General features: G+C 43.9%; 1 protein-coding gene across 1 annotated transcript in view; it reads right to left on the bottom strand.

The window, feature by feature from the left end:
* The window catches only part of IRS2 (insulin receptor substrate 2), a 31,920-nt gene extending 5,961 nt beyond the window's left edge, over positions 1–25,959 (bottom strand). The window contains exons 1-2 of the mRNA XM_014944200.1: positions 23,738–25,959; positions 22,031–23,611 (exon numbers count right to left, since the gene is read on the bottom strand). Coding sequence (XP_014799686.1) covers positions 22,031–23,611; positions 23,738–25,640 — 3,484 coding nt within the window. The 5' untranslated portion in view covers positions 25,641–25,959. The remainder of the gene's footprint in view (positions 1–22,030; positions 23,612–23,737) is intronic.
* Between the last annotated feature and the right edge of the window lie 94 nt (positions 25,960–26,053).

Below are 26,053 nucleotides of genomic sequence, written 5' to 3'. Positions count from 1 at the left end.
GGCCAGCCAGAAAAGGCAAGTGATCCCCCACCAGCAAGCCCTCCCCCTCCCCTCCAGCATTGTGCGCTGTACCCGGCTGGGCATCCTGCAGGAGATGGGTTTGCAGGAACCTGCAGGAGTTGTAGCCTGGCACCTCGGCAGCACCTTCCCTACGCCCAGAGCATCAGCAAGGAAGGGAACAGGGCAGGGGCTGAGGGTGGGGAGGGGCAGCATGGGTCCTGGTGGAGATAAACCTGTGCCCTCTTGGCACCGACAGCGATGGGAGATGGTCTGAACTGCAGTCTCTGAGGGCTTCTTTACAGGAGGGATGAGTAGGATGAATAGACACACACACATTGTTAAGGTCACAAATTTGGCCAAGCACCCCAACACGAATGCATCCTGCCGGCTCCCTGGGATGTGCACAGTAGGAGCCAAATCCTGACCTGTCTCTGACTCTTATTAAGCAATTTAATAAATACTGTATTTACTATGAAGTACATAGGTAACATTGCTAAAGACAACAGAACAACTTATGCTGAGCTATGGCTTTCCACAAGTAATTCCAGGGAATCTGAGCTCTGCTCAGCGGGACTTCTCATACCAAATAAAGCTGAACTCAGCCACCACCACAGGAAAAGGTTTAAATCAGAGCTTAAACATTCGCCTTACCAACACTTCGCAGGAAAACCTAAAGTAGTATGCTCTAACAGTTTACAAGGCCCATAAATAATATCCATCCAGAGTAAAATGTTTCCACATTTGATGGGAAAAAAAAAAAAAAAAAGTTAAACCATGAAATGAAAAAGCCATGTTATTATTATTTTTTTAAACCAGTCGTGGTTGATCATAATTGGAGACATGCTGCCCCAAGTAACTACATCCCTTCAGTGTGGTATTCCACTAAGAAACAGTACGTAACGTTATTTAGATGTGTCTCTGTTGTTTTATAAATTTAGAAAAGCAAGCATCAGGTCAACATAGATTCCTCATGACTAATAATAAAAAAAATAAAAACACTGAATGTCTTTAAAGTAGTAAAGTAGGGATTTTGTGGTCACAGTTATATATATTAAAATGTGCTTTATAGTGCTTTTAAATCCTGGGTCAAATAGTTAAAAATTATAACATCTTGAATTGCATTAAAATAACCGTGGGGAAAGGTATCTTCTAAAGTGGGAAACAAAACACTAGTTTATCTGGAAAAAGATGCTGCCTGCCAGCACCTGCAAGTACCTTTTTTTGTGTGTATGTCTTTGCATACACACGAGAGGCTAAAATGTTCTGAAGGCATAGGCAAATCCCCACAATTTATACTGAGCATATATTTTTATCCAAAGGAACTAAAAATCAAAGCAATCTCTATTTGATACCGTATATTTACACAACTAGCACTTACAATCTTACACTAGAGTTTAAGCAGCTGAGTCTACAGTAGAAGTACAGATGATGATGAGGGCTATGCTTAGTTGATTTCAGAATTTGATGTAATTTGTGTTTCATATAATTTTGTCAGGGTTCTTAAAGATTTTGTAGTATGAATAACTAAACATTAAAATGTAATTATGTGGAAAATAAAGGATTAAACTTAAAAATGTCATTATAATGAATTTATAGCTAAAGTGCTGTTCCAGAAATACATCTCCCATATCAATTATAATAAAAATAGGCACTTCAAATTTAAAATTAAGAAACTAGACATGCTCATTTTTCCAGGATTAATTTAATACAGTTGCTATTATATCTCTTAATTTCAGAGCTACAGCCACTGTGTACTATTAAAGAAGTTTGTACAGATGTGATTTAATCCCATGATTAGGGACAAAACCTCAACATCTGAAATTTGTTCAATTATCCTTTCCCTTGCAAGTTGTGTATACAACCATTCAAAACGTTACATGAAATCAAAATCAAGTCGCTTTGCCTTGCAAGTTGTGTATACAACCATTCAAAATGTTACATGAAATCAAAATCAAGTCGTTTTGTCTGAGCAAGGGGGGGGGGGGGGGGAAGTTTAGTCCTTTTGGCCTTCCACTGGGAGTTTGTAAGAGGGACAGAAACACACAGAGAGAAGCATATGTGGAAACTATATAGAAAATTTGCCACTGAAAAGATTAGTCTGTGGCAGCCAGCCAAGGAACCACTCGACAGTTCACATGCATGGGATTTAACCATGGTGGAACAAGAAATCATGCTCTTCGTGGATGACCATTAACGTGCAACTGGAATTGTTCCCCACCTTACAACCATCACATCATTGCTTTACCAGCGCAGATTCAAAACCCAACACCGCAAACGTGGCCTCAAGGAGGCCAGTTGGCTTGATTTTTACAGCTCCTTCCACCATCCCAAGGAGAGAACACAGACTGAGAGCACTACACAAACTCCAGTGACACCATTTTGCATATAAAGTGAGGGTGGAAGTTTCTTAAGAGGCAGAATTTTTGCAAAACATGCTCGCCTTACCCGTGATGAAGGGCAAGGGAGGAAGGGATTGGTGACTAATACACTGAGCTACCTACCAACCCCATCTTCAGAGACACAACAAAACCAACTGAATTAGCAGGTCTGCCCCTACAGCATAAACTAGGCAATACTCTGCTAACTTCTGCCACCCCCGGTGTGTATCTCTACGTCTCTGACCTACTCACCCTAGTCATTCTAGCTCCTTATAGTCAAGGAGAAGAAATGGGCACTCCTAAGCAACAATTCTTCTGCCCTATTTCATGTTAGGCTGAGATGAATAAGAGTTATGAAAGATCTCCAAGTCTGTGAGGTGTATGACCTGGTATTCATTTTAGGAGCAGAGATCATATCCTTTTACACACCTTTACAATTGTTGGGAAGTTTCCTCAGTTGGGATGTTAAAGGCCTATCTGTCCCTCTTCTAATATACATCAGTAGTCATTAACAAGGCAACAAGATCTGACAAGAAAGAAGAGCTCTAGTAAGTAGAGCTTGATATTCTCACACAGCTGCCAACTGAAATGTTATCAATGTTGGTGGACCTATTTCAAGCAGGTAACAGTTGGAGGGGCGGAAATATAATCAAACTTCTGGTTGGATCCACAAGAGAGAACCTGACTGCCATTCTAGATACCAGTGGCCAATACCAAAGTCCAATAGCTTTTTCTGAGCCATTGGGTTATCTCCATCTACATTCCTGAACACAAAATGCTATAATGCTCTCAAAGAGCCTAAAAGCATGCTTTTTCTCTCTGTATCACTTGGGAGAAAAAGCAATCTTTTCCAGTGATTAAATTGAAGAATTATTCATATTAAAAATTTAAATATTCATAGGAACGGGGATAAGGACTCATGTAAGATGTGGGAAGTCATGTTCACCCTCCCTTTCCATTACAGTGGATATCTAATTATTCCACGAAAACAGCTTCAGTAAGAATGAGAGCACTCTACCAAAGAATACATGGCTAAGATGCACTAGGGGTGGGGAGGGCAGAAAGAGGAATGAGATTGCTTTTCAGCCAGAAAGGTAGTGGATGCTGGTCAGTCCTGGTCAGCCATGTAAATATTGTGGCCAGGGGAACAGAACCACTTCTTCCAGGCACTCTTTGAAAGACTGACTGACTGACAAAAGCCTGACAAAAGCCTCCATCATTGCCAAAAGGGCTTAGGCACCCAATACCAAAAGAGGTTTCAGATTTACAAAGTCTTTATGGAGACTGGGGCATTCCTCCATCCTCGAGTGAGACATTTATCTTCCAGGGAGCAACATGTATTAAAGCACAAGGTTCTCCTCAACTTTCAGAGTCAACTACCCACCTGTTTTCCAAACTGCTTTCAGACTGCTTACCAAGGAGACTGAAACACCCCTGGCATTACATACATTCATTTATGCATCCAACCTGGCATCTAAATGCAACTGGATGGTCACACACTAAATCAGCTGGCTGCTGCAGCTTTTGGACTTTCAAGTTAGGAGATGTGTCCAGACAGATGCTTCTCCTCACAGAAGAGAGACATAAGGAGTGAAGGGAGAGAAAACGAAAGTGGGGAAGGGCTAAGAGGAACAACCTGGCATTCACAGGAGGGTGATCTTTTCCCTACTGCTTTCTCTTGTAGTCACACCCTCACTTAAAACTCTGAGCGCCTGGTTGTAGGATAGAAAAAAAGATTTTAAAGAATGATATTCAATATCTGACAATGCTTTTCTAGAAATCTTTTGTGTTCTCACTGTTGTCAGCGTGAATCAGTCAGTAACAGAGGAGTGAGGGAAAGATGAAGCTAGGCAAGCAGTTGCAGACTTCATATTCCATGATGAAAAGACACCACCCCTCCCCAACCTCCTCAAAGCCATTTAGTGAAATGAGCAATACGGCACAAAACAGCTGCACTGAAGCTGGCTAAAGACTCGTCTAATCCAGTTTCTTCTCTCTTACAGTGGGTTAAAAGCAGCTGCTTAAGCAAGGCTATAAAACCCAAGACAAGATTTACCTATCAAGGACCTCCTGCACTACACCACCCCTCACAAGAAACCTTTAGTAGGCTGTAGCCTGGAGTTTCACAACTAAACTACAGGGTAAGGACCTCCTGCACTACACCACCCCTCACAGAAACCTTTAGTAGCCTGTAGCCTGGAGTTTCACAACTGAACTACAGGGCGCAAGAAGAATGATTTCCATGATGCTGGTTCTGAAGCTGCCACACCTTAGCTTAATGCCCTCAATAAAGCTGAAGCCTTACTTCCCATGTTTACCTATCAAGGACCTCCTGCACTACACCACCCCTCACAGAAACCTTTAGTAGCCTGTAGCCTGGAGTTTCACAACTGAACTACAGGGCGCAAGAAGAATGATTTCCATGATGCTGGTTCTGAAGCTGCCACACCTTAGCTTAATGCCCTCAATAAAGATGAAGTCAGACAGTTAAGACTCACAGTCCATATATGATCACACGTTGTCCTTCCTTTACTCTATATATTGAGACATGCAGCAACAGGAACTGCGATTCCCCCGTATGGTCATCTCCTATCTATACCATGAGAGTATGCTCAAAACACAGCGTGCACAAGTATTTCCATACAGCCCCACAAAACTGGGATGAAAAGCCCTGTACAGCTGGCCAACACTTTCTGTGGGGTTCTTGGGAGAAGAGAAACTATGCTATGTGTTACCTGAAAAGGTTTCTAACACTTTGATGGGAAATCACTTGCACTGTGTACATGGACTATGGTAGAGCAAGAAAAAGAAATTCTCTGTGAGAAGAGGAAAAAAGCATCCACAGATGTACAGTGTTTCTCAACAGAGGTCACTACCTTATTTTGGCCATTTACTTAAAGTCTGCTCTGTAGGACAAAAAAGAAGAGAAAAAGATAATACACATACTTTCCTAATAGGTTCTCATTATTTTACACAAATAGCTCCTACAATTTATTTTCATTTTAATCATGTTTACACGAGGATTTGTTTTCCTCTGGGTTTTTTTTTTTTTGAGGTTTGTTGTCCAAATTGAAAGAGAGTTTTTTTTTTCCATGAAACCAGGTTAGAATCTTTTTCTCACATTGAAAGAATGACCGATTTGTTTTGTGTAATATTGCTTAGAAAATGCAACAAGTTTACTTTCTCAGTTTTGTATCTTTTGAAGTATCATTATTGAGTCATTAAACAGCTACATCTTTCACTTCAGGTATTAACCTTGTTGCACATGTTATTACCCCTGTTCTTTTAAAACTATGTCTAGTAGTTCAGAGTGGTTAATACAGTAGCACAAATCAGGTTAAGGGCTTAACCTTTTTCCTTTACTACTTCCACTTACTAATTCAACTTTCTATATACAAACGTAAAACACTTCCATGAATAAGGCCAGAGTTTCCTTATTTTAAAAGCATTATTCTGTAAAGTTTGGGGTTTTTATATTGCTGTTATTAGAAACCTCTATTAATGGAGCCTATAGTTCCAGGCACTGTTCATGCACATAGGCACAATGTATTTTTCTACTAACTGCAGTAATTAATTGAAAAAAATTGTGATTTTGACTTATCAAAAGTAACACATAAAGGAACTGAAAAAAAAAACAAAAACAGTCCAGAAAAGTGCTTGGAAAGAACACTGCAAAAAGAATTTGAAATATTAAATTTGTGAGAAAAAGCTATTACAACAAAACCTTGTGAAAAGGGGAACTACTTATCAAAAGTAACACATAAAGGAACTGAAAAAAAAAAAAACCAGTCCAGAAAAGTGCTTGGAAACAACACTGCAAAAAGAATTTGAAAGATTAAATTTGTGAGAAAAAGCTATTACAACAAAACCTTGTGGAAAGGGGAACTTCCTCATACTACCAGACCACTTCCAAAGCTCTCATGATGAGGGGGAGCTAAAACCAAAGCACAGCCTGACCAGCTTGTCACACGTTAGGGACGCGGCTCCCAGCTGCCGCTCAAGCCTAAGCAGCAGGTTTTCCTCCAAGCAGGGCAAGCTACTCCTCATCACACCACCCCTGAGCACATTCCTTCCCTTTGTTTGCAAGACATCTTGGTGCTTACTCTGCTTGTGATACCCAGACAAATTTAGCTTATCACTGGTCAAAAACATTTACAGACCTATTTCTGCTCACTAGTGTATTACAGTTGCTATTTTATAATCATCTGTGTGTATTGTTGTATTCAGCTATACTCCTTATAAACACAAAAGGAAAGGACATAAATTGTGACTGTTTTCCCTCCACCTAAATCTATTTCTTAGACTGAATTTAAGATACTGAGAAACGACGATGGCCACACCTGAAATCAGGTGAGTGGGCTGTGCCGATAGCCCTGAAGTCCTGAGCTGTAAGCAAGGCTATTATGGGAAGCCACCAGAGAACCCACTGTAGTGCTCAGGGACTCCCTCCCTGCCTGAGGCTGGGTCTCCCCCTTAGATGAGCATCAGGGGGCAGGATGGGGGTTGGGAGATGATGCAAACCTGGGCCTTTGTCTGTCACCTTCCACTCACTCACACGGTGACTGGAGTGTCCATGCTATGAACCCAGGGCCTGGCAAATGTCCTGGTCCCGCAGTTCAGACATAGGATTTGGGAGACAGATCCTGCCCAGAACCAGAAGAGTTGAGCTGAAACAAATACTTTCTAATACCTCCACAGAGAATGATCAAACCATCTTACCCTTTGCTCAGGTACACAGCGGGGCTATGATCATCTCACCAGATAATGTTTAGAAATGTATTCCTAGATAGCTCGTTAACGATCATGAGCCAAGCTCTCATTAACTTCCTTGGGACTGCGGGCTCACAACCCACAGCTACACTCAGCACAGTGGATACTGTCTGAAAGCCAGATTCACAGATTTATCAAGGTGCCCTGTCCCTGTTGGTTTCAACACCTTTGCCCACTTGAGTCTTACCACTCTACAGCCACCCACTAAGTCTCCTTGAAAACAGCCACCCTTTCTCTAACACAATCCCCCAGCAGACATTTCCTACTATTCCTTCAATAAACAAACACCCCAGTAATCAAAGTAAAACGATGTCTCAGAGAATGTTACTTTCAGATTTCTTTCTTACAAACTGGATTCTGTTCTCCCTCGCATCAAATGCATTTCTGAGAGATGCTAGAAAAATAGAAAAGATTTTTATGTTGCATTTTTAAAACAAACAGGGGCACCTGTAACTTCCTGCTCGGAATTTAACCTTGAGATGAATTAGCATTTCTTTCTAAACTTGACATGGATTGTGTTGCACACAGAAGCCAGTATTATGTTAAGACACGAAAGGAGAGGAAGTATTTTTGTCACATGGACATCATAAATACCATCCACATATCACTCCTGAAGGCTGACTGATATTCCACTTGAAAGCAGAGTCAAAAAGCTTAGCAAACTGTTTAGAAAAGTCCTTTTGGCGGTTAAAGTTTATCTTCTGAGAACACCAGTTTAAACCCTGGAAGTTGGTCATAAACTAACTTGTGATAGCAGGAAGTATATAGAATAATTAACTTCTCTGTCTTACTCATATTTTACTTTCTTTCTCAAGCAAGAAACAGATTGTACTGAATGAATGGGATTGTTCCCAGATACACTGGACACACGTTGGATCCTACCCATCCATTTACTGCAGAAACCAAGTGATGCACATCATTTATGTGCAATATTACTAACTCCAAGCAAATTTCTTCTGTAATTACTAAAGCTCTCGGTAAATATTTACACAAACAGAACTGTACTCTACTGTTTTATCAGTCCTGTTTTTCCCCGCCTCCCAAGTGCTCTCACATGGGTGCCTTTGTTTTGTTCTGTTTTATGGCTACCCTGATTTGTTGCCAGGTAAATATGTTTATAAGCAACCAATAACACTCAATTTTCGTAACAAGGTTTGCTGATACCTCGTTTAGTATTTTTGAAAAATGCAATTGACTTATAGCAGCATATCTAATCACATGACTATATACTGAGACGGTCATCTTTTTGAAATTGTATTATGCTGCCAGGACTGCTTCTATAAAATGGATTAAAAACCATCTTGTCACCTAAGATGGGACACTTAAGGAGTTCAGCTGTAGTCCCACGATGCTCAGCAGAGAATTCTCCTCCAGGAAGCCTTTCCAGTACATAAAGACCTGCCTATATTTTCTCCCATTGCCAGCATCCCAGCTCTTTAAAGCTGCTTTGGACATCTCCAATAGCTGTGATAAACACTTCAGGAGGTCATATGAAGGAACTATAGATTCCTGTAGGATACCATGCAATAGATGAGACTTATAAAACTAAGATGCTATTCTCGAAGGACGCTCTGTGAAGAACAGATCACAGACAATGAGCATGAATAAATACTTTGCAAAATACCAGTATTTCCCCCCGAGGCATCTGCGCCTTTAAAGCCCAAGTTTGCTTCCAAGTGCTAAGGCCCTGATACCGTTGCATATTTCACATATTGTGATTGACCAGGAAATATATTGAGAAGCACTCAGCCAACAGTGAAGCAGCTGCGTAGCTAGAGAAAACACAAATCCCTTTTAATTTCACATTTACTGAACAAGTACAATACATCATCAACTAACTAGAGTACAGTCCAGGTCGGGCAGGAATACTTAGCTATGCCAGCTAATCCACGTATGACTATCAGTCTCATTTCAAGTCCTTCTGCTTAAAATAGACTCCACACAGCAAGTTTGATCTCACAAGCCACAGACCTCTGGAAGTTAGATGTTCCATTTATGCCAAGCATATAGGCTCCCTCTGTAGTCAGGGAAGACAGGTTTGTGCCAACCTCCAAGTCTGGCTTGGACCAGCCTCTTCAATACTTAAAAGACACCTGTATCCTTCCAGCAACTACTTATGGAAGCCAGATCCTTATTTCAAGAGGACTGTTTCGGTAGACTCCTAATAACGTGCAAATGAGGTGTCTACAGACTGGGCCAAACCTCTCAGTTCTACATAAAGCACAAGAACAATGACTATATTTTTAAAAAAACACCATCTATGTGGAAATCTAAAACAGGAACATGGAGCCCTAGGACATACTGGAGACATCTGATCTGGAATATGCAACACAGAAGGCATTAAGCAGCTTCACTCAGAACACCTACATTAAAGCCCCTAAGATTTTGAAGTCCTGTGGTCATCCTGTGGCCTTAGATGAAGATATTTCTGCCTTTTAATCATACTCTTGTGTCCATTAGACCAAAACAGAAGCTCGGCACAGCTAAATTCCACAAGACCTGTTAGGAAAAACACAGATAAATGTCCTCCTCTGGAATATCCTCCCTCGACTTGCAAATAATCCCATCTTGTCTGTACTAAACCATCCTACCAAAACTTTTCTGCAGCAATCACAAGAGGCCTGTTTACAAGGAAGAAAAACCAACCAACCTGAGGCACTAATAAAAGGCACAATTTTGACAGTGCCTTCCACTTTGATGCTTCAGCCTCCCCAACTGCCATGAAAAAAGTCTCTCAAGTCAAAAAAAAACCAAAAAACAAACCCAAAGCCCAAAAACCAGATTCAATCTATGTTTGAGACAAGAGACCACAGATACAATTTCCTATACAGCAGGGAAAAGACTTGGGCAAAATCACTTAACCATTTCCAGAAAACACATACAAAATAAACCCAACAAGAACAGGCTGTAAAAGACTGGTTCCTCCACATTACAGCTTTCCAAATTACCATCCACAGACTACTTTATACTGTATCAGAGGTCCTTATTTCCAGTAGCTATTATTAATTAAAGTACATTGAAAATGTTAGTTGAACTAATTAATTATTACTATTCCAGAAAGATATTGTGGTCAAAAATGGCCCCAAAAGGGACCTAAGGCAATCCATGAGAAAGAATAGAAATGGTTCCAAGCCTCCCTATTAATATCTCATGGCTCCTACGAAGAATCTTGGAAACCTCTGTCACATTAAAAGTTACCACATTACAGAAGCAGAGGAGAAGTTTAAGAAAGGTGCCACCGTATACCCTGAGACAAACACACATACTAGGAAAAAACCCAAAACTCTGGTAGCATCTGATCCAATGAAGAAACAGAATTTCAGACTCAAAAGACAGATGGCAATGCTGTTCATTCCAACAATTACAGTCATAGCCCTCCTATACTATATCCTGTACTAATGCGGGTACCACTTATTTCCAATGTTTTTCCTCAACTAAATCATGGAATTTGGACAAGTGTGTCCTGCTCCTGGATTAACTGACAATTACCAAATATAATTTTTTTTAGAATGGTGCTTTTTTTAACTGATGAGACAACAGACTTTTATGTATCATATACACTTTATTCCCTTCTTCCGAGTAAGAATTTGCTTTGCTTGCATCTTATGCAACTAACAAGTTAATATACTTTGGAACATACCAAAAGGCAAAATGTTTCATTGACCACAGAAGCAAAATGAAGATCTTAATAAGATATGCACCATATGCACAGAAACACAGCTATGCCAGTGAGTAAGAGAAACCCATTTCCCAGTCCAATAAAATAATGGGTTTACATGAATAAAAAAAAAAATTAAAACATGGCAAAGAATAAATTTATCATACAGCTTCAATAAAAGACTTATTTGTCTACTGTTTTGCCAGCTTCAGCAGAACTTAATAGAACTCTGCCTCCAAAGTGGAATGAAAAAGAGTCAGCTGCTCATGTAGCCCTTTGCAAAATGTATGGGAAAATGCCTCAAGAAGACAAGCAAAAAAATCAGTGCCTGATAAAGGCGCTGGGATCTAAAGTAAACTAACAGGAAATACTAAGAACTTCTTCAGAGCTAAGATACTTGACTAAGGACAAGATGTATACACTTCATTCCGCTCAGAGCAGAGAGTGTGAAGTTGTCTCCTGCACATCAGTCCTCAAAAGAGCTCACTATTTCCCAGGTACACATTCTGAAGTCCCAGCACCTTTTTTTTTTTTCCCTTAAAAAAACCAAAACAAACAAACAAACAAAACCCCACCCTTCATCATTCTGCTCTTTTCTATGCTTAATTAAGGAAATGGAGCAAGCTGCACTGTAACAATATGGAAATTATTAGTAAAAATCAATACAGGTATTTACTTTGGCACATACAAGTAGAATACAAGCCTCAACGTACGTGACCAAAAATATCATGTAAATAATTCTCAATTTACTTTTGAAAATAGCATGATTGAAATGTTATCACCTTGTGAAAGCAACAACAGCCAGTCCATGACTACAAAGAAAACAGAAAACATCTACTAAGGAATGAGAGGAATAGAAAAAGTTGCAGTATTTTTTCTTAATAGAATGGCAAGTTAACGCTTCCCGTGTTAGTAACCACTAAAGTAGACTCAAGACTTAAGGAATAATTCAGACTCACAGAAGATTCTCTAAACGACTTCTTGCAATGACTCCATCAAACAGTAGCATGGTCTCTAAACATCCTACATAGCTCATTGACAGCACAGACCAGCTCCCTCTGCATTCAGGCACACCAGTGTGACTGTGCTCACTCAAGCTGCAAGATCTAAATCTATTGTTTCGACTTCCTAGCACAGTCAAGTATACATTTATTAAAATAAAAGTCCATCAGTTTATCTCCTGAGGGCTGAATTCTAATTCTACTAAAAATCAATAACAAAAAAGTCCAGCTATTTCACTGCTACCAAGTTCTGATTTTTTTTTTTTTTTAAATAACAGATGGACTATCTCATGTCACCATATCTTACAAAGCTTTTAGTTTACTGTCACTTGAATATTCATATTAACAGAAAAAAAAATAATGAGAGGACCTGGACCAGAAATCACTTACAGTGCTGAAATACATTGGTGCATTTGTATCTGGAAATCATCCTTTTTGGCTAACATTCAACAACTGAGTACTATCAATTTATTTATTTAGAACCCATGCAATCTACTATTTATTTAAAAATACACCAGTTATGGTTAAAGTTAAAAGCTTATCTTGGCAGGATTTTCATCTGACATTTAAAGATTAAAACAGAACCGTGTAAGTTACCTTTCTGTAGATAGCCAAAAGAAATAGCTGTTATCCTAGCACTCATTGGAGCATGTTAAAATCTTTCACCAGTATTTGTGAGAGTAACTGCTAGACTATTGGGATTATGAAGTCATAAATACTAACCATTTTCAGTTTATGGCCAATTCTCTCAAGTATTCTGTGCCTCAGGATCATATATACATGTTTATACCTAATGCTCCTCAACACAGCCATTTCTCTGTAACTACTGTTAAAGTCACAAGCACTAATTCTGTAACTTCACCACAAAGTGAATTATGTACCCTTGCATCGTTATACAAATGTGATTCCAAATCCAAATATACGTGTTCAACATTTTATGCTATATCAAAACTAATTAGTTATAAATTGTTTTATTATCAGGTGGCTTTTCAGAGTTCCACCATCACAAGTCTTTATCAATAGTTTCTACGCAAGATCGTTACAACAAAAGCATAACTTTTCTTTTTGTTATGCTAGATGTTACTATAGTTTCATTTCATTAATTTTGGCAGAAATAATTGCTCAAGACTGAAACCTGTTGCAAAAGATGCAATCCACCCTCCTATAAACTTTTCTAAATGTTTATGCTGTAAAAAGGAATGATGTTACAACACAGCTGAGTGCAACTGCCTTACAGAAGAACTTTACCTCCACCTTTCAGATCCAAATCTCATCATTCCCTTGCAAGAAGTCTTTTCTGGCTACCAGGGAAAATATTGGTTAGACACATCACCTAACACTTGGTCTGCCTTTTAAAGTAAACTAAAGCCATTCACAGGACTTTTAGGGAAAAACAACAACAACAAAAAAAAAACCAAACAGTACAAGAGAAACTGGTAAAAAGACTACAGAAGGAAATTCACATTGTAACTTCTCAATAATTCAAGTACTGGAAAGACCACGGTAGGTGAAGCAGTCAATCTGGTGATGTAAAGGGGTTTTGCATTAACTAGAAAACTGATGAGGTTTGCATCCATCTGTCAATTCTATTATTATTATTATTTTTAAATAATGCTAAAATCTAGCATTATCAATTATAGTAAGTAACAGACTACAGGGAGTTATCTCCATCAGTGAAGGTGCACTAGACCAGCATCATTACTGTTTCTTTGCTCTCGAGCAACTGCTCAACACCACTCTGTCTCCTATGTAAGAGTTAAGTAAGCAAAAGCCTAGATACAAAGAAAAAAAAAATCTTCCAAATTCTCATTCCATACATTAGTTTGACAATGATACCCAATTTAAAGAGGTGTTAAACTAGACATTAGGGCTGTCTTAAACACTGTTCTTAAATAATAAACTACCTGGGAGGACAAATCTAAAACTGCTTAGATCTTATTTCATTGACATGATTTTCCCACTGTTACTGGAATGATTTATTGATTTGTCTTTGACTGAAAAGGAGCAAAGTCCTCTGCCTCAAGTCACACTTACAGTGCTGTTCTCAATCGACTTTAAACTGTCTGTGAAACAGATTTGGAAACTGAGATCAAACGAAACAATGAGTTTCACACCTTATAGTCATCATCATGGCACGTATCAAACAAATTTTACTAAACCATCACCTGGAAAAGCTTGGAAAATTCTCCCCTGTTCTCTACTGTTTCTGATATCAGCAAGTTTGCTATTTTGGCATTACAGTAAAGCCCCAGTGCCTCCATTTCTGACCCCTTCAAACAAAAACAAGCTGCTCGACAATGCCTAATCCGTGCGTCATGTAATCCTGCTTAATACTCTACAAACTCTGGGTAATATTTGGGTAGTTTTTAAATTTAGCAAAGAACATCCTGGCCTACTTCAAAGATACCCTCGCCTTGGGTAGCATCCCCTAGAAACGTCGCCCACGCTCACTCAAACAAGAAAAGCAAACACACATAAACGCGCAAGAGGAATGAACAAGAGATAAAATAAGAGATCCCGGTCTAATGACATAATAAAAACATATAATATTACAAATCAAATGACTGAAACAGGAATGCATTATGCAAGCACCAAAACACACCACTCCAACAATTAAAGGGACATTCTGACTTTCTAACACCGTTTTGGCCCCATTTACCAGCCCAAGACAGAGGAATTACATCCAACCCCCTGCCTCCAGCCAGGGCAGATGCTGCTGCAGAGGACTGTGGCACGGCCAGCTAAATCACGCAAAGCCTTCTTTCCTTCCACACAGAGCTGTTAAATAGGAAGTCAGCTATCGCTCCGCTGGAGAAACAGAAAATCCCTTCTTTGAGCCATCGTTCGCTTTCTGCAGCATCATTATCTTCGAAGTGGCTTGCACTGCAAACACTACCAAAGAGGTCTAAATTAAATTCCATTATGATTCTTCAGTATACCGCCCTGATTGTCCTTCCTAAGATCTCTCAGACCCTCGCTGAAGGACAAATACGTTCCTATTTTGTTTAGGCTGTCAGGCAGACAGTCTCCAATCATTAGCCTCTTGTCAACAGCGATGCTGGGGTAGATTACTAGTGCGTAGTGCTTGTAATGGCAGGTGCATGGCCCTGGGGCTGCCATCTGCCAGGAAGGAAGTGTTCTCCTCTAGGATGCTGAAGAGATTGACAAATAATGTAAACAAAACCCTGAATCATTCCTAATCTATGGAATCAACCAATTGCATTACTCTTCCGCAATATAGATGTTACCAGCAGAAGTGGGGGGCTTAGGTCTGGGGCTTGCGTTTGGTTTTTTTCTTAATTTTTTTTCTGTTAACTACTTCTTTGATTTATTTACTGAGATTAAAAAAAAAAACAGAAACAAAAACAAAACAACAACAAACAATACCACCAAACAAAACCCCACCGCACTCTAATATAACTTTTATTTAACTGACACAGGTAAATCTGGATTTGAAAACAAACAAAAATCTACTGTAGTACCTAGTATCAAAAAGGTTTACTTTGGAAAGTATTTCCCTACTGTTAACCTGCAATGTACCTTTTTTCCAAAGTGTATTGCCCTTCACTGTGCACAAGAACTGGGTATTTTTTTTTTAATTACTATTTTTGATACTGCTACACACAATTGTGGGCCATCATGACTGATAAAAAATTGAGAACATCCTTTCTGACAAAAAAGTTTTTGAATGTAAAAACTGCCTGGATATTAACAGAACTCCTAGTATTGCCTTTGGTCTTTAAATCAATTTCCAAAAGGATCTCTCACAGTCAGATTGAACATCTTTCCTAAGCAGTGCTAGTTCAGTGGCCCATTTCTCACCTCAGCTACCAAGCGACAGCATAACTCCATGCAAACGTGCATGGGCTTACCACAACAGCTGCTGTGATCATACCTGTTCCTTGTGAAAGTTATTCATTGCTGTCTGACTGGCAACTCAGAGATTACACACTACTGCTGTCTTTAAGCGAGCCCCAAATGGTACTATGTGTGTTAGCACTTTAACACTTCATCAAGTGCATTTTTCAGGTGAGCCTCTAAAGATGTGAGCAACCTTTACATTGATTTCTCTGTGGTTTGGATCAGGCTTATAATACCTAAGCCTTAAAAGCTCGCTTTAACTACAAACACTAAAAACTTAGGGGATTCATCCTAGCTAAATTAGTGTGGAGACTGCAAACGGAATATAAACCAGTACTCCTGGTTTCCTCTATAGCTGACACATATGAAGGGAAAAATTCCTGCTACTTTCAAAATGCAAATCCTTTAAATGCAAGTTATAAAGGCAGCAGTCACCCTTCCTGGCTCTCTTTACTGCTGCTAGCTCTCGAGAGCGCCCAGTGGACCCACTAACCCAAGATGCCCACATGGCTGGATAGCTAAAGGCAGTCAAGACAAACACAAGTGTAAAAAGACCAAGAAAAAGTTTTCCTTTGGAAAGGCTGGGGGAGGAAAATCAGCCTTTTCAACAACGGGCAGCGAGGGGACTACTCAGCTCAACTTGGCTTTTCAAGGCTGTTGCTCTTGACCCCCTACATACATACACACAAGAACTTCAAAAATAACTACGTGCCAGACAACAGAGACACAAACAAAACACATCTGAACTTTGGGGTCACTACACCGTCTTCTAGAAACTCAAGGGATGCTACTGATTTCCTGTATACACAGACCTCTTCTAAGCAAACATTGTAAGTAACTACAACACAATAGAGAGTTGTGAAACCCTCATAATTACATGCCCTAATTTATCAAATCGGTCACTATACTCACTTTAAATTGCTGTTACACACACTGTGCCAACGAAATGTTAAAACTTCCACAAACTCTGATGAAGTACATGATGACTAATATACAACACCTACACACAAACAGAAAACATATGGAGGACCAGTACAAAAGCATACCACACCTCAACAACTTGGGAAAAGAAAACAACCAACCCCAGATATAGCCTTTTCTTTATGTGTTTATTACTTTAAAAAGAAACACATTCATGGTGCTTTAGAGAAAATCTGATATAAACAGAAAATACCTGCATGTACCCGTGTTGCCATTTAACTGCTGTATAGGGGGGGAAGTTAGATTAAACACACTAACTCTAGCTTAATTTTTCTGTGGATGCTTGCTGTGTTTCAACTTCTAAACCACTTCAGCATTCCAGTGTAATTAATGCTATTTAAAAATAATAGTAAATCAAGTGTAAAGAAACCCATGTTACTCTCTCCTTATAAAAAAAACACCATATAAAACATGTCCTAAGACTCTTTCTGTTCAAACATTCCTTTATCCATTTTACTTACAAGCGAACGTTAGTCTCTGTAGCTATCTTGAAAGAAATCAAGTAATCAGAAGCAATCATCAACCTAAGCATTTCCTCTGCCTTGAGCAATGACTGTACTGGTTCATTTTAGAACAAACCCACCATTCAACTTGGTCTATAACAATTTATCTTAAATGACTCAAAGTAACCATGACATTCTTTCTATGAGCAGTATAGCTAAACATAATTTGAAGTATAAAGCAAAATAAAAGTCTAATAGATGTTACGCATTTTAATATTCTATCTGCTTGTAGAAAGCTGACATCCGTATAATCAACATAATTTAAAATATCAAAGGCTTCATTTAATCTTAGATAACTTCAGTTTACATTTTGTGTTACACGGGTGGCGCTGCTAGGTTCAGACCTAACCACTTTGGTCTTGAGAGACAAGAAGTAAATTTCCAGAGGTTGTAAAATAAAACCTCAGATTTTTTAATTCTAAGCATAAGAAGTTAAAAAAATAATCAAACTATATAAGGTATTAGAAGCAGTTCAGCTCTTTCTGCTGGTCATTTTGATGTTCTCACAGAACTTAGCAGTAAGAGACTCTAATTACTAGTAGTTTATTCCAAAAAAACATGGAAAGATGTATGGATTTGTAACACAGCATATAGTTCTTTTAATACTTCTAAGAAGTCATTTTAAAATTAATACAAGTTTTCTTAAGGAGACAATTAAACATTCTCATGCTGCTTGGAGAACCAAAACTTTATGGCAGTTGGCACATTGGAGAGGGGGAAAAAACCTTAATAATAAAATTCGTTGGGCAAAGTAATCCCAAAGAAAAAGTAAATAAGGGTTATGTCTTCAGTAAGCTAAAATGTCATTAGAAAGACACAGGAAGAGACTTCTTAAGATGGACTTTTTATTGTTTAGGTGCAATCATAAAACCCTCACAAAAATAAGAGCGAACTGACAAGGTGGGGGGGGTCATTATTATCAAAAAAATCACCTTATTACGATCTTAAGTAGATGCATTACAGAGGTTTTTTTGCACCATTACACATAGTATCTGTTCAATTCTGAAAAACTAGACCAACTACTAGAAACATTTACAAGTTACAGAGCATTTTGTTAACGGAAAAGAAAACAAAATTGAAGATAACACACCCAAGTCTGGTGTTTTCAATTAAGCAAAATTCCCTATTACACACCCACTAAATTTAATGGGAATTTTACTTAAGAATCTCAGGATTACACAGAAAGAGTGAAATCTTAACACTCCCCCCCAAAATAGAGACAAAACTCCCATTTGACTTCAACAGAACTACGATCCACCATAAAAAGTCACATCATTATTGGGTATAATCTGTAATAAATATATTGAAATAAATAATTTACACTATATGAGAAAAAATAGTGTAAATGTCTCCATAAATAACGAACACCATACACAGTTCATACATTTTTAAGCAAAACAGCAATCATCATTTAAGAACAAAGGCAAGTAACAAGTTTTAGCCAACCAGTAACAGTATCATTTTATTTACACTTTACATCAGATGAAGGCAATCGTTCCTTCCATTCTTAAATATTTGCACACTTTCAGAACACACTAAAACTAAATGGACCGGTAATTTCAAGCAACCTTTAAATTTCTTGGTTTTGACAGCAGTTGAGGATGCACTCACTCACTCTTGACACAACAGGATAATAATATGGACAGGGATTTCCAAAAGCACAGCACTCCCTACAGCAGAGGCAAGTTACTGACAGCAGAGAGACAAGCTACACATGAAAACCTGCCACCTTGAAATGACACAAATCATTTCCCTCAGAACACTCATCCATAAGGAAACACATTTACTGCTACAGACCTCCAGGAAAAATTAAAACTGGTTTTTTTTACATGTATTTTACACAAATCGAAATATTAATTTACTGTGATGGTAATTACAAGGAGCTTGTTTGTATACCCTGTATCTCTGAGATCCTCCTGTTCTAAATACTAAATACATGTGGATACTCCATTGTTTTAAAACTGCTAGAAACCTCTCTCGGTTTTTGAAGCAGCTTTGAAGAAGTAAAGCTTCTCACTTTGCTAATATAGTTGCACTTTTTTCAAGTCTTGTTTTCAAACAACTAAGTAAACAATGCTGATTATATATAAGCTATCTCTTGTGCAAACCATTAATTTTCACAAAATTAGATTCTCTCAACTGTACCTGAATTACAACTGTGTTAAAATAATCTTGCTTATGCTCAAAACAGAGTTTTCTTTAAATTGCCTACGTGTTTCTCTGTAAAACCTGAAATTCTTGGTAGTCTCCCAAATCACAACGTTTGAAATTCAAATACACTGACACAACACTTGGTGAACCTTTTAAAAAGGGGGAGAAGTCCTTCCATAAACCAACTTTGGTGCGAAATCCCAATGAAAACCAAAAGAGAAACTAGGAAATTTGCAAGAGTTAACGACTCGATTCAAGTTACACAAAGTCCTTTGTGATCTAGTTCCCCTTCCCCATGCTATGGCTTTTCCAGTTTGCCTGCCACGAGTGCAATTAACCTGAAACCTCATTTTTGGTACCTAATCCTGCATGCTGCTGATTGATGATGCTCCTGGGAGGTTTTCCCCTACCGCCTTGGCCTGATGTTGGCTACATTGCCCCCCCTCCAAGCCTTGTGTACACCCATCAGGTGTGCCTGCTGCTCAGGGATGGGAGCTGGGATGGTGGAGAAGACAACCTCGCCTCCTACAGAGAAAGTAAATCTCAACCAGGCTTCCCCGCACCACTTCTTCCCACGTGGTTTGCATTTAAAAAGCTTAGGGGAAAAGGGGAAAAAAACCAAGATAGGCGTGCAGGTAAATATTAAAATAAGGCGAGCCTATAACCACCCTTTGACAAATATACAGCAGAAGTGAACCCTCTCCTCCGTACGCCCTGCACCAAATTAACACCGCTCTGTTTATTGCATTATCCTTCTGTTCACTGGATGGGAAGGCCAGCAGTCGGTGCCCCCTGCTTATCTGCTCTTATCTGCTCTTTCATCCCTGCTTTTTGCCCGGATGGTGACTGCGCTCCCATCCAGTCCAGGTTTTCTCGGTAACTGGTGCCCATTCCCCTCCCCCTGCCCCCCCGCCTCCATCCCCCCCTTCTCCAGGGTCAGCAGTTTGGGGAATGTTGTGGAAATAGCTCTTTCCCAACGTGGGGCTTGGGTCGCAGTTGGGGCTGTAGGTGGCTCAAGAAAAAAACAAACAAACAAACAAAGCAAAATAAAACAAACAAAAACCCAAACAACCAAACAACAACAAAAAAAAACAACAAAAAAAAACCCAAAACCAACCTCAATTCTGTGAAAAAAACCCTGTGGCCAGGACCCTCACCATGGCCCCCAGCAAAAAACCAACAGCAACAGGCAAATAACACCCTCCCAGTCCCTGGGAACTGGCGTTCATCCTTCCAAACTCTCACACCGCCTTCAACAATCCTCTCCTCTTAATTAGGTTCAGAGCACGCTCTGCAAACGGCGGCTCTCTCATCTTTTCCATCTTCCCGTACACTTCCTATCAAAAGAGAAAATATTTTCTTCTTCAAAATCGACCAGCTACTAAGAAAACAGAAGAAGAAAAAAAAAAAAACAACATAACCCTGCAGGCGGCTCTTGGAAACTGTCGCTGTTTGCGTATTATTGATGAGCTCTATCAGCGCCGTGAACGCAGAAGAAACTATTATTCACCTCCAAACAACTACCTCTACGCGGTACGTCACTTCACCTGGCTAGACTCATAAACATATATCACAGCTAGGTACGCGCAGGGGTTTAGAGCACCATGCCTTGCATAAATTCAAGAGCAAAGAGAATCCCTACAGTGCCTCATCATTAACTTTTAATCCTTGACAGGCTGGCTGTCCTGTGCCCTCCTCAGGCAGCCCCCAGTTGGGTTCCAACTCCCATTTCCTAAGAGGAGGCGGGTTACTATGGGGAGGTGTGGGGGGATGGAGGGACGGATACCACGACACATGACACATCGCTTCTTATTTTTTTTTTTCCCTTTCAAAACAGCCTAACCAGCACCCCAACAAAGGAACAGCTACATAATTAAAGCCCAAAATTCCCCTCTCAGCCGAAGTTTCAGATTTCTTCGCTCGGCTTTTGTCTTTGAACACCCAGCCTTTGCGAGCCGACCAACCAACTGGTCATCCACGCTGGGACCGAGCCGCCAGCTGGAACGTAGTTACACACCACCACAGGGTGGGCCTTGAAGTGAAATGTGCAATACAACATGCAACAGCTCATGCATATAGTGATTTCTGGAAGGAATTTTATTTTATTTATTTAATTTTTTTTTTTTTTTAAATTCACATTCCACGCTCACCATGATTTACTGCTAAACTTTTGCAAGAGATAAGATATTTCAAAACCAAGATATTAAATTTATCCTTCTCATTTTGGTATGATTGACCTTCCCAGCTAGAGAGCCAAGGATTTTTTTGTAATCTGATGTGCTCAGTCCAACAATCCTGTTTTTTAACTCAATCATTTTACATTTTTAAATAGTATTCAGAAGCTGCATTAACATAAACTATTTTGGTCACATTTTCCAAACACTTTCCAAAATCTTACATAAGAAAACGCTCAAGTACAGCCCAAACATAGTAACTGTGTAAACTTTAGCTTCTGTTGGGGTACCCAGAAGTATACTCTCATAATAATAGCACAGTAGAATTCGAACGTGGAAAAAACTGTATCACAAAATTAAACTTTTTTCCCCTCATACAAAGATCCAGCGAGTTCCTCCAGGACTGTTTATTACAGGATGCATTGGGAAAAAAAGAGCTTTTTAAGAAAGCAAGGAGGGACACCGCTCTATCTGACAAAACACAACCCCGTGGTGAGAAACAAGCACTAAGCACAAACACGCGCGGCAGGCACTGTCAGACGTAGCTACTCACCTTTCACAGCACTCGCTTCTTTCAGGTTGTGAGACAGAAAGTCTATGCTGGCATAGGCGCTCATCTCCACCCCGTTGATGCCCCCGTTCAGGACATGCCTGGCTTTTGACCTGGCTTTGTCACAGTTCGCCAGGGTGCCGTCCACCACGTCAATGGCGATGTAGTTGAGGCCATTCTGGAAGCCAGCCGAGGTCTCCCGGCACATGGGGCTGCTACCCTGCTCCTCCTCCAGGCCTTCGCTTTTCCTGAGGGACACGTTCTCCACCGAGGCTGAGTTGTGCCTTTTGGGGTTGTGTGCGAAGGAGGGGGACACGGGGGTCACAGTGGTGGTGGAGGAGAAAGTTTCCGAGCTGTGCCTCCTGCGCCCCTGGGGATCTGCCCGGATGACCTTGGCCCCCCGGTTTGGGTCTGGTGGGGGGCTGGAGAGAATGAAAGCCTCCACCCCAGAGAGGGTGAGCCTCTTCACCCCAGCCGTGGGGCTGGTGACCCGGGCACTTTCTGGCTTCTGAACGATGGGTTGGGGTGGAGTGGTGGCCATGCCAAAGGTCATCTCGGTGTAATCCCCACCATCGGAGGGGCTGGACGAACAAGCCACCCCCACAGCCGCCTTCAGGTAGCGTCCATCAGGCTGGCTGGTGCTGGAGGAAGAGCCTGGTGAGAGAGCTTCCAGGGAGCCCACCGAGACCGTGCCCGACTGGGAGGGCGACTGTGACCCGAAGTCAATGTTCATGTAGTCAGAGAGAGGGGAGCGCCTCTGCCCCGTGCCCGAGCCCAGGGAGGAAGCCGGGCTGTCGGCGGGCAGGGAGGGGGGAGAATAGATGGCAGCATCCCCAAAATCGATGTTGATGTATTCGCCAGGGCTCTTGGGCTCGGGCGGCAGAGGGTGCTCGTTCATGCTGGGCAGCATCGTCCGCAAGGTCTCCAAAGAGAGGCGGCTGGGCCGGGCCACCCGCTGGCACCGCTGGCTCAGGAAGCTCTCGGTCCGGCTGTGCCGCAGGGGCGAAGGCACCGTGTGGCTGGAGGGGGCGAAGGTGCCGGTGGGCGACTGGCCCGCCCCGCACACCGCCTCCTCCGGGATCATCTTCCCCGGGGAGTTCATGAAGACGTACTGGTCACTGTCCTTTGCCAGGCCCTGGCTCTTGTAGGAGCGGGGTAAGGAGCTGTACGAATAGCAGCCGGGCTTGGGGGGCTCGCTGGACCCGTGCCCCGAAGGGGCGAAAAAGAAGTCTGGAGGGGTGAGGGAGGGAGCCTGGGGCCCATGCTGGGGGTCCCGGGGGGACATGTTGATATAGTCGCCGTTACTCAGCCTCCCGTCTGAGCTCTCCACGGAGAGCTTGGAGCCACACCACATCCGCATGTACCCGCTATCGTCAGGGGAACTCTCCCCGGGTGAGCTAGTCTTGTAGCTGCTCCCGTTCCCGGGGGACCCGCCACCCACCCCAGCCCGGGGCTGCAGGATCTGCTTGGGGGCCGACACGCTGGTGGGGCTCATGGGCATGTAGTCAGGGCCCCCCCGGCTTCCCTGCCCTAAGGCTGCGGCCACGCCGGGGGTCATGGGCATGTAGCCGTCATCATCTCCCCCTCCTCCTCCTCCTCCTCCTCCTCCTCCTCCTCCTCCTCCTCCTCCTCCTCCTCCTCCTCCTCCTCCTCCTCCTCCTCCTCCTCCTCCTCCTCCCCCCCCCAACGCCGGCGGCCCTAGGTTGGTACTGCTGCTGCCAGAGCTGCGGTGGGAGCCGATCTCGATGTCCCCGTAGTCCTCGGGGTAGGGGGTGTAGGTGACTTTGGGGGAAGCCCCGGCTTGGCAGGAGGGGAAGAGGCGGCCGGCGCTGCCGGCGAAGGTGGCGCGCATCAGCGTGTACTCGTCGAGGGAGGCGGAGGAGACCTGCGGCGGGGCGGGCCGCTGCCGGCACGGGGTGGTCAGGGAGTAGGTCCGCTTCCGATGGCCCCTGTCCGCCCCGGCGTCGGGGCAGGGCCGGTAGCAGAGGCGGCCGCTCGGGGGCCGCTCCATCGCCATGTAGCCGTAGAGGTCGGTGGCGCCCCCGGGGTCCCGCACCGGGGGGGTCTCGGCAACCGACTCGGGGGTGTTGCTGCGGTTGCTGGCGGTGGAAGAGGAGGAGAAGGGCCGCAGGTCGCCGCCCGGGCTGGAGCCGTACTCGTCAAAAGACATGAAGCCGGCGTCGCTGGGGGAGCCGGAGACGGAGGCGCTGCCGCTGGACGGGCGCTGGGGGTGGTGCGGGTGGGCAGGCTCGGAGCCGAGGCCGCTGCTGGAGGAGAGGCTGATGGGGCTGGTGGCGGAGGGGGGCGAGTGGGAGGCGGGCATGGACATGGAGCGGCTGCTCTGCAGGCCGCCGCCGCCGGCCAGCACCGGCAGCAGCTTCCCCACCTGCCGGCCCCCCCCGCCGCCGCCGCAGCTGAGCGTGTGCGAGCGGCTGAGGGGGGTCCGCACGGGGCCCGGGCTCATGGGGCTGCCGGCCACCGAGCCCACCCGGCAGCCGTCGCCCTCGCTGGCCGTCCGCACCCGGCACGGCGTGCACTTGGTGCCGGCGGCGGCGGCCAGGCTGTCGGTGCGGGAGCGGCGGAGGAGGCCGGTCTGGCTGGGAGGCAGGTTGACGAGGTGGTGGTGCCGGCGGCCGGGCACGGTGATGGGGTGAGTGGCGGAGGCGCCGCCGCCGGCACCGGGCCCGCCGGCACCCCCCGAGGAAGATGAGGAGGAGGACTGGCTCTTGCTGCGGGGCCGGAACTCGGACAGCTCCTTCAGCGCCTTCATGGCCTCCAGGATGGTCTCGTGGATGTTCTGGGCCACCACCGAGTCGTCCGCCTGCATCCAGAGCTCGCCGGGGCCGGTGGCCGCCGAGCGCCCCACCTCGATGAAGAAGAAGCTGTCGGAGTGGCCGCAGCGGCGGATGTTCATCAGCTGCAGCGTGACCGAGGGCAGCTCGCAGTTGAGGCGCACGAAGCCGATGGTGCGGGCCGAGAGGCAGAGCCGGTGGACGCCGGTGAGGTTTTTGCTCTGCCCCAAGCCCTTGGGCTTCAGCGTCACCTGCCAGACCTCCCGGTAGGCAGCGGCGGCCGGGGTGATCAGCCCGTAGTTGAGGTCCTCGCCGGCGGCGGCCAGGGAGGCGGCGGCCGCGCTGCAGGAGGCGGAGAAGGGGGAGGCGAGGTGGCGGTGGGGGGACCCCTGGCAGGCCGCCTTGCCCTCGTTGAGCAGGTCGGTGAGAGCCCGGTACCAGCCCTCCTGCTCCTGCTCGTTCTCGGCCGCCACGGCGAAGTACTCGTCCTTGGTGTAGAGGGCGATGAGGTACTTGTGCTTGGCGTCCGCCCGCTTGTTGATGTTGAGGCAGGAGTCCAGGGCGATCACCCGCTTGGGCGCCCCGGACTTGTTCCTCCATTTCTTCTCGCTCTCGTAGTACTCCAGCCGGGCGCCCCCCGCCTCCTCCCCGCCGCCGCCGCCGGGGCCCCGCAGGACGAAGAAGCGCTTGTGGCCGTGCTTCTGCTTGCGCAGGTACCCGCACTTCCTCACGCCCTGGTTGTTGTTGTTGTTGTTGTTCAGGTTGGGGCCGGGCGGGGAGCTCAGGGGGGGCAGCAGCCCCAGCACGGCGGGGCTCGCCATCCCCGACCCCGCGCCGGGAGCGCCGCCCGGCTCCTCTCGCTGCCGCCGAACGGGGCTAGGGACCGGGCGCCGCCGGAGAGGGGGGGGACGACAAAAAATTAAAAATAAATATAGAAAAAGGAGAAAGCCGGTAAAATAAAGTTATCCCTCCGGAGGAAAAGCGCGGCTACCCGGAGCCGCGGCGGGATCCTCCGCCGCTTCTTAGGCAGCGGATGCTACCGGCGGCCGCCCGGCGTCCTCCCCGGCTGGGATACCGGCGCTGCCGCTCCCCGCTCGCTGCTGCTGCTGCTGGTGCCGCCGCGGCTGCTGCCGGCGCTGGCGGGAGTTTCGCCGTAAGTAACACATCGCGCACCGAGTGCCCCAACTAAAGAGCAAAACAACACGTGACCGCCGCCGCCGTACCGAGCCGCTCA

Source organism: Calidris pugnax, unplaced genomic scaffold (genome assembly GCF_001431845.1).
Source record: "Calidris pugnax isolate Ruff unplaced genomic scaffold, ASM143184v1 scaffold69, whole genome shotgun sequence".
Taxonomy (NCBI): domain Eukaryota; kingdom Metazoa; phylum Chordata; class Aves; order Charadriiformes; family Scolopacidae; genus Calidris; species Calidris pugnax.
Note: the sequence above shows the minus strand (reverse complement) of the source record. Positions and strands in the feature narration are given on the sequence as shown.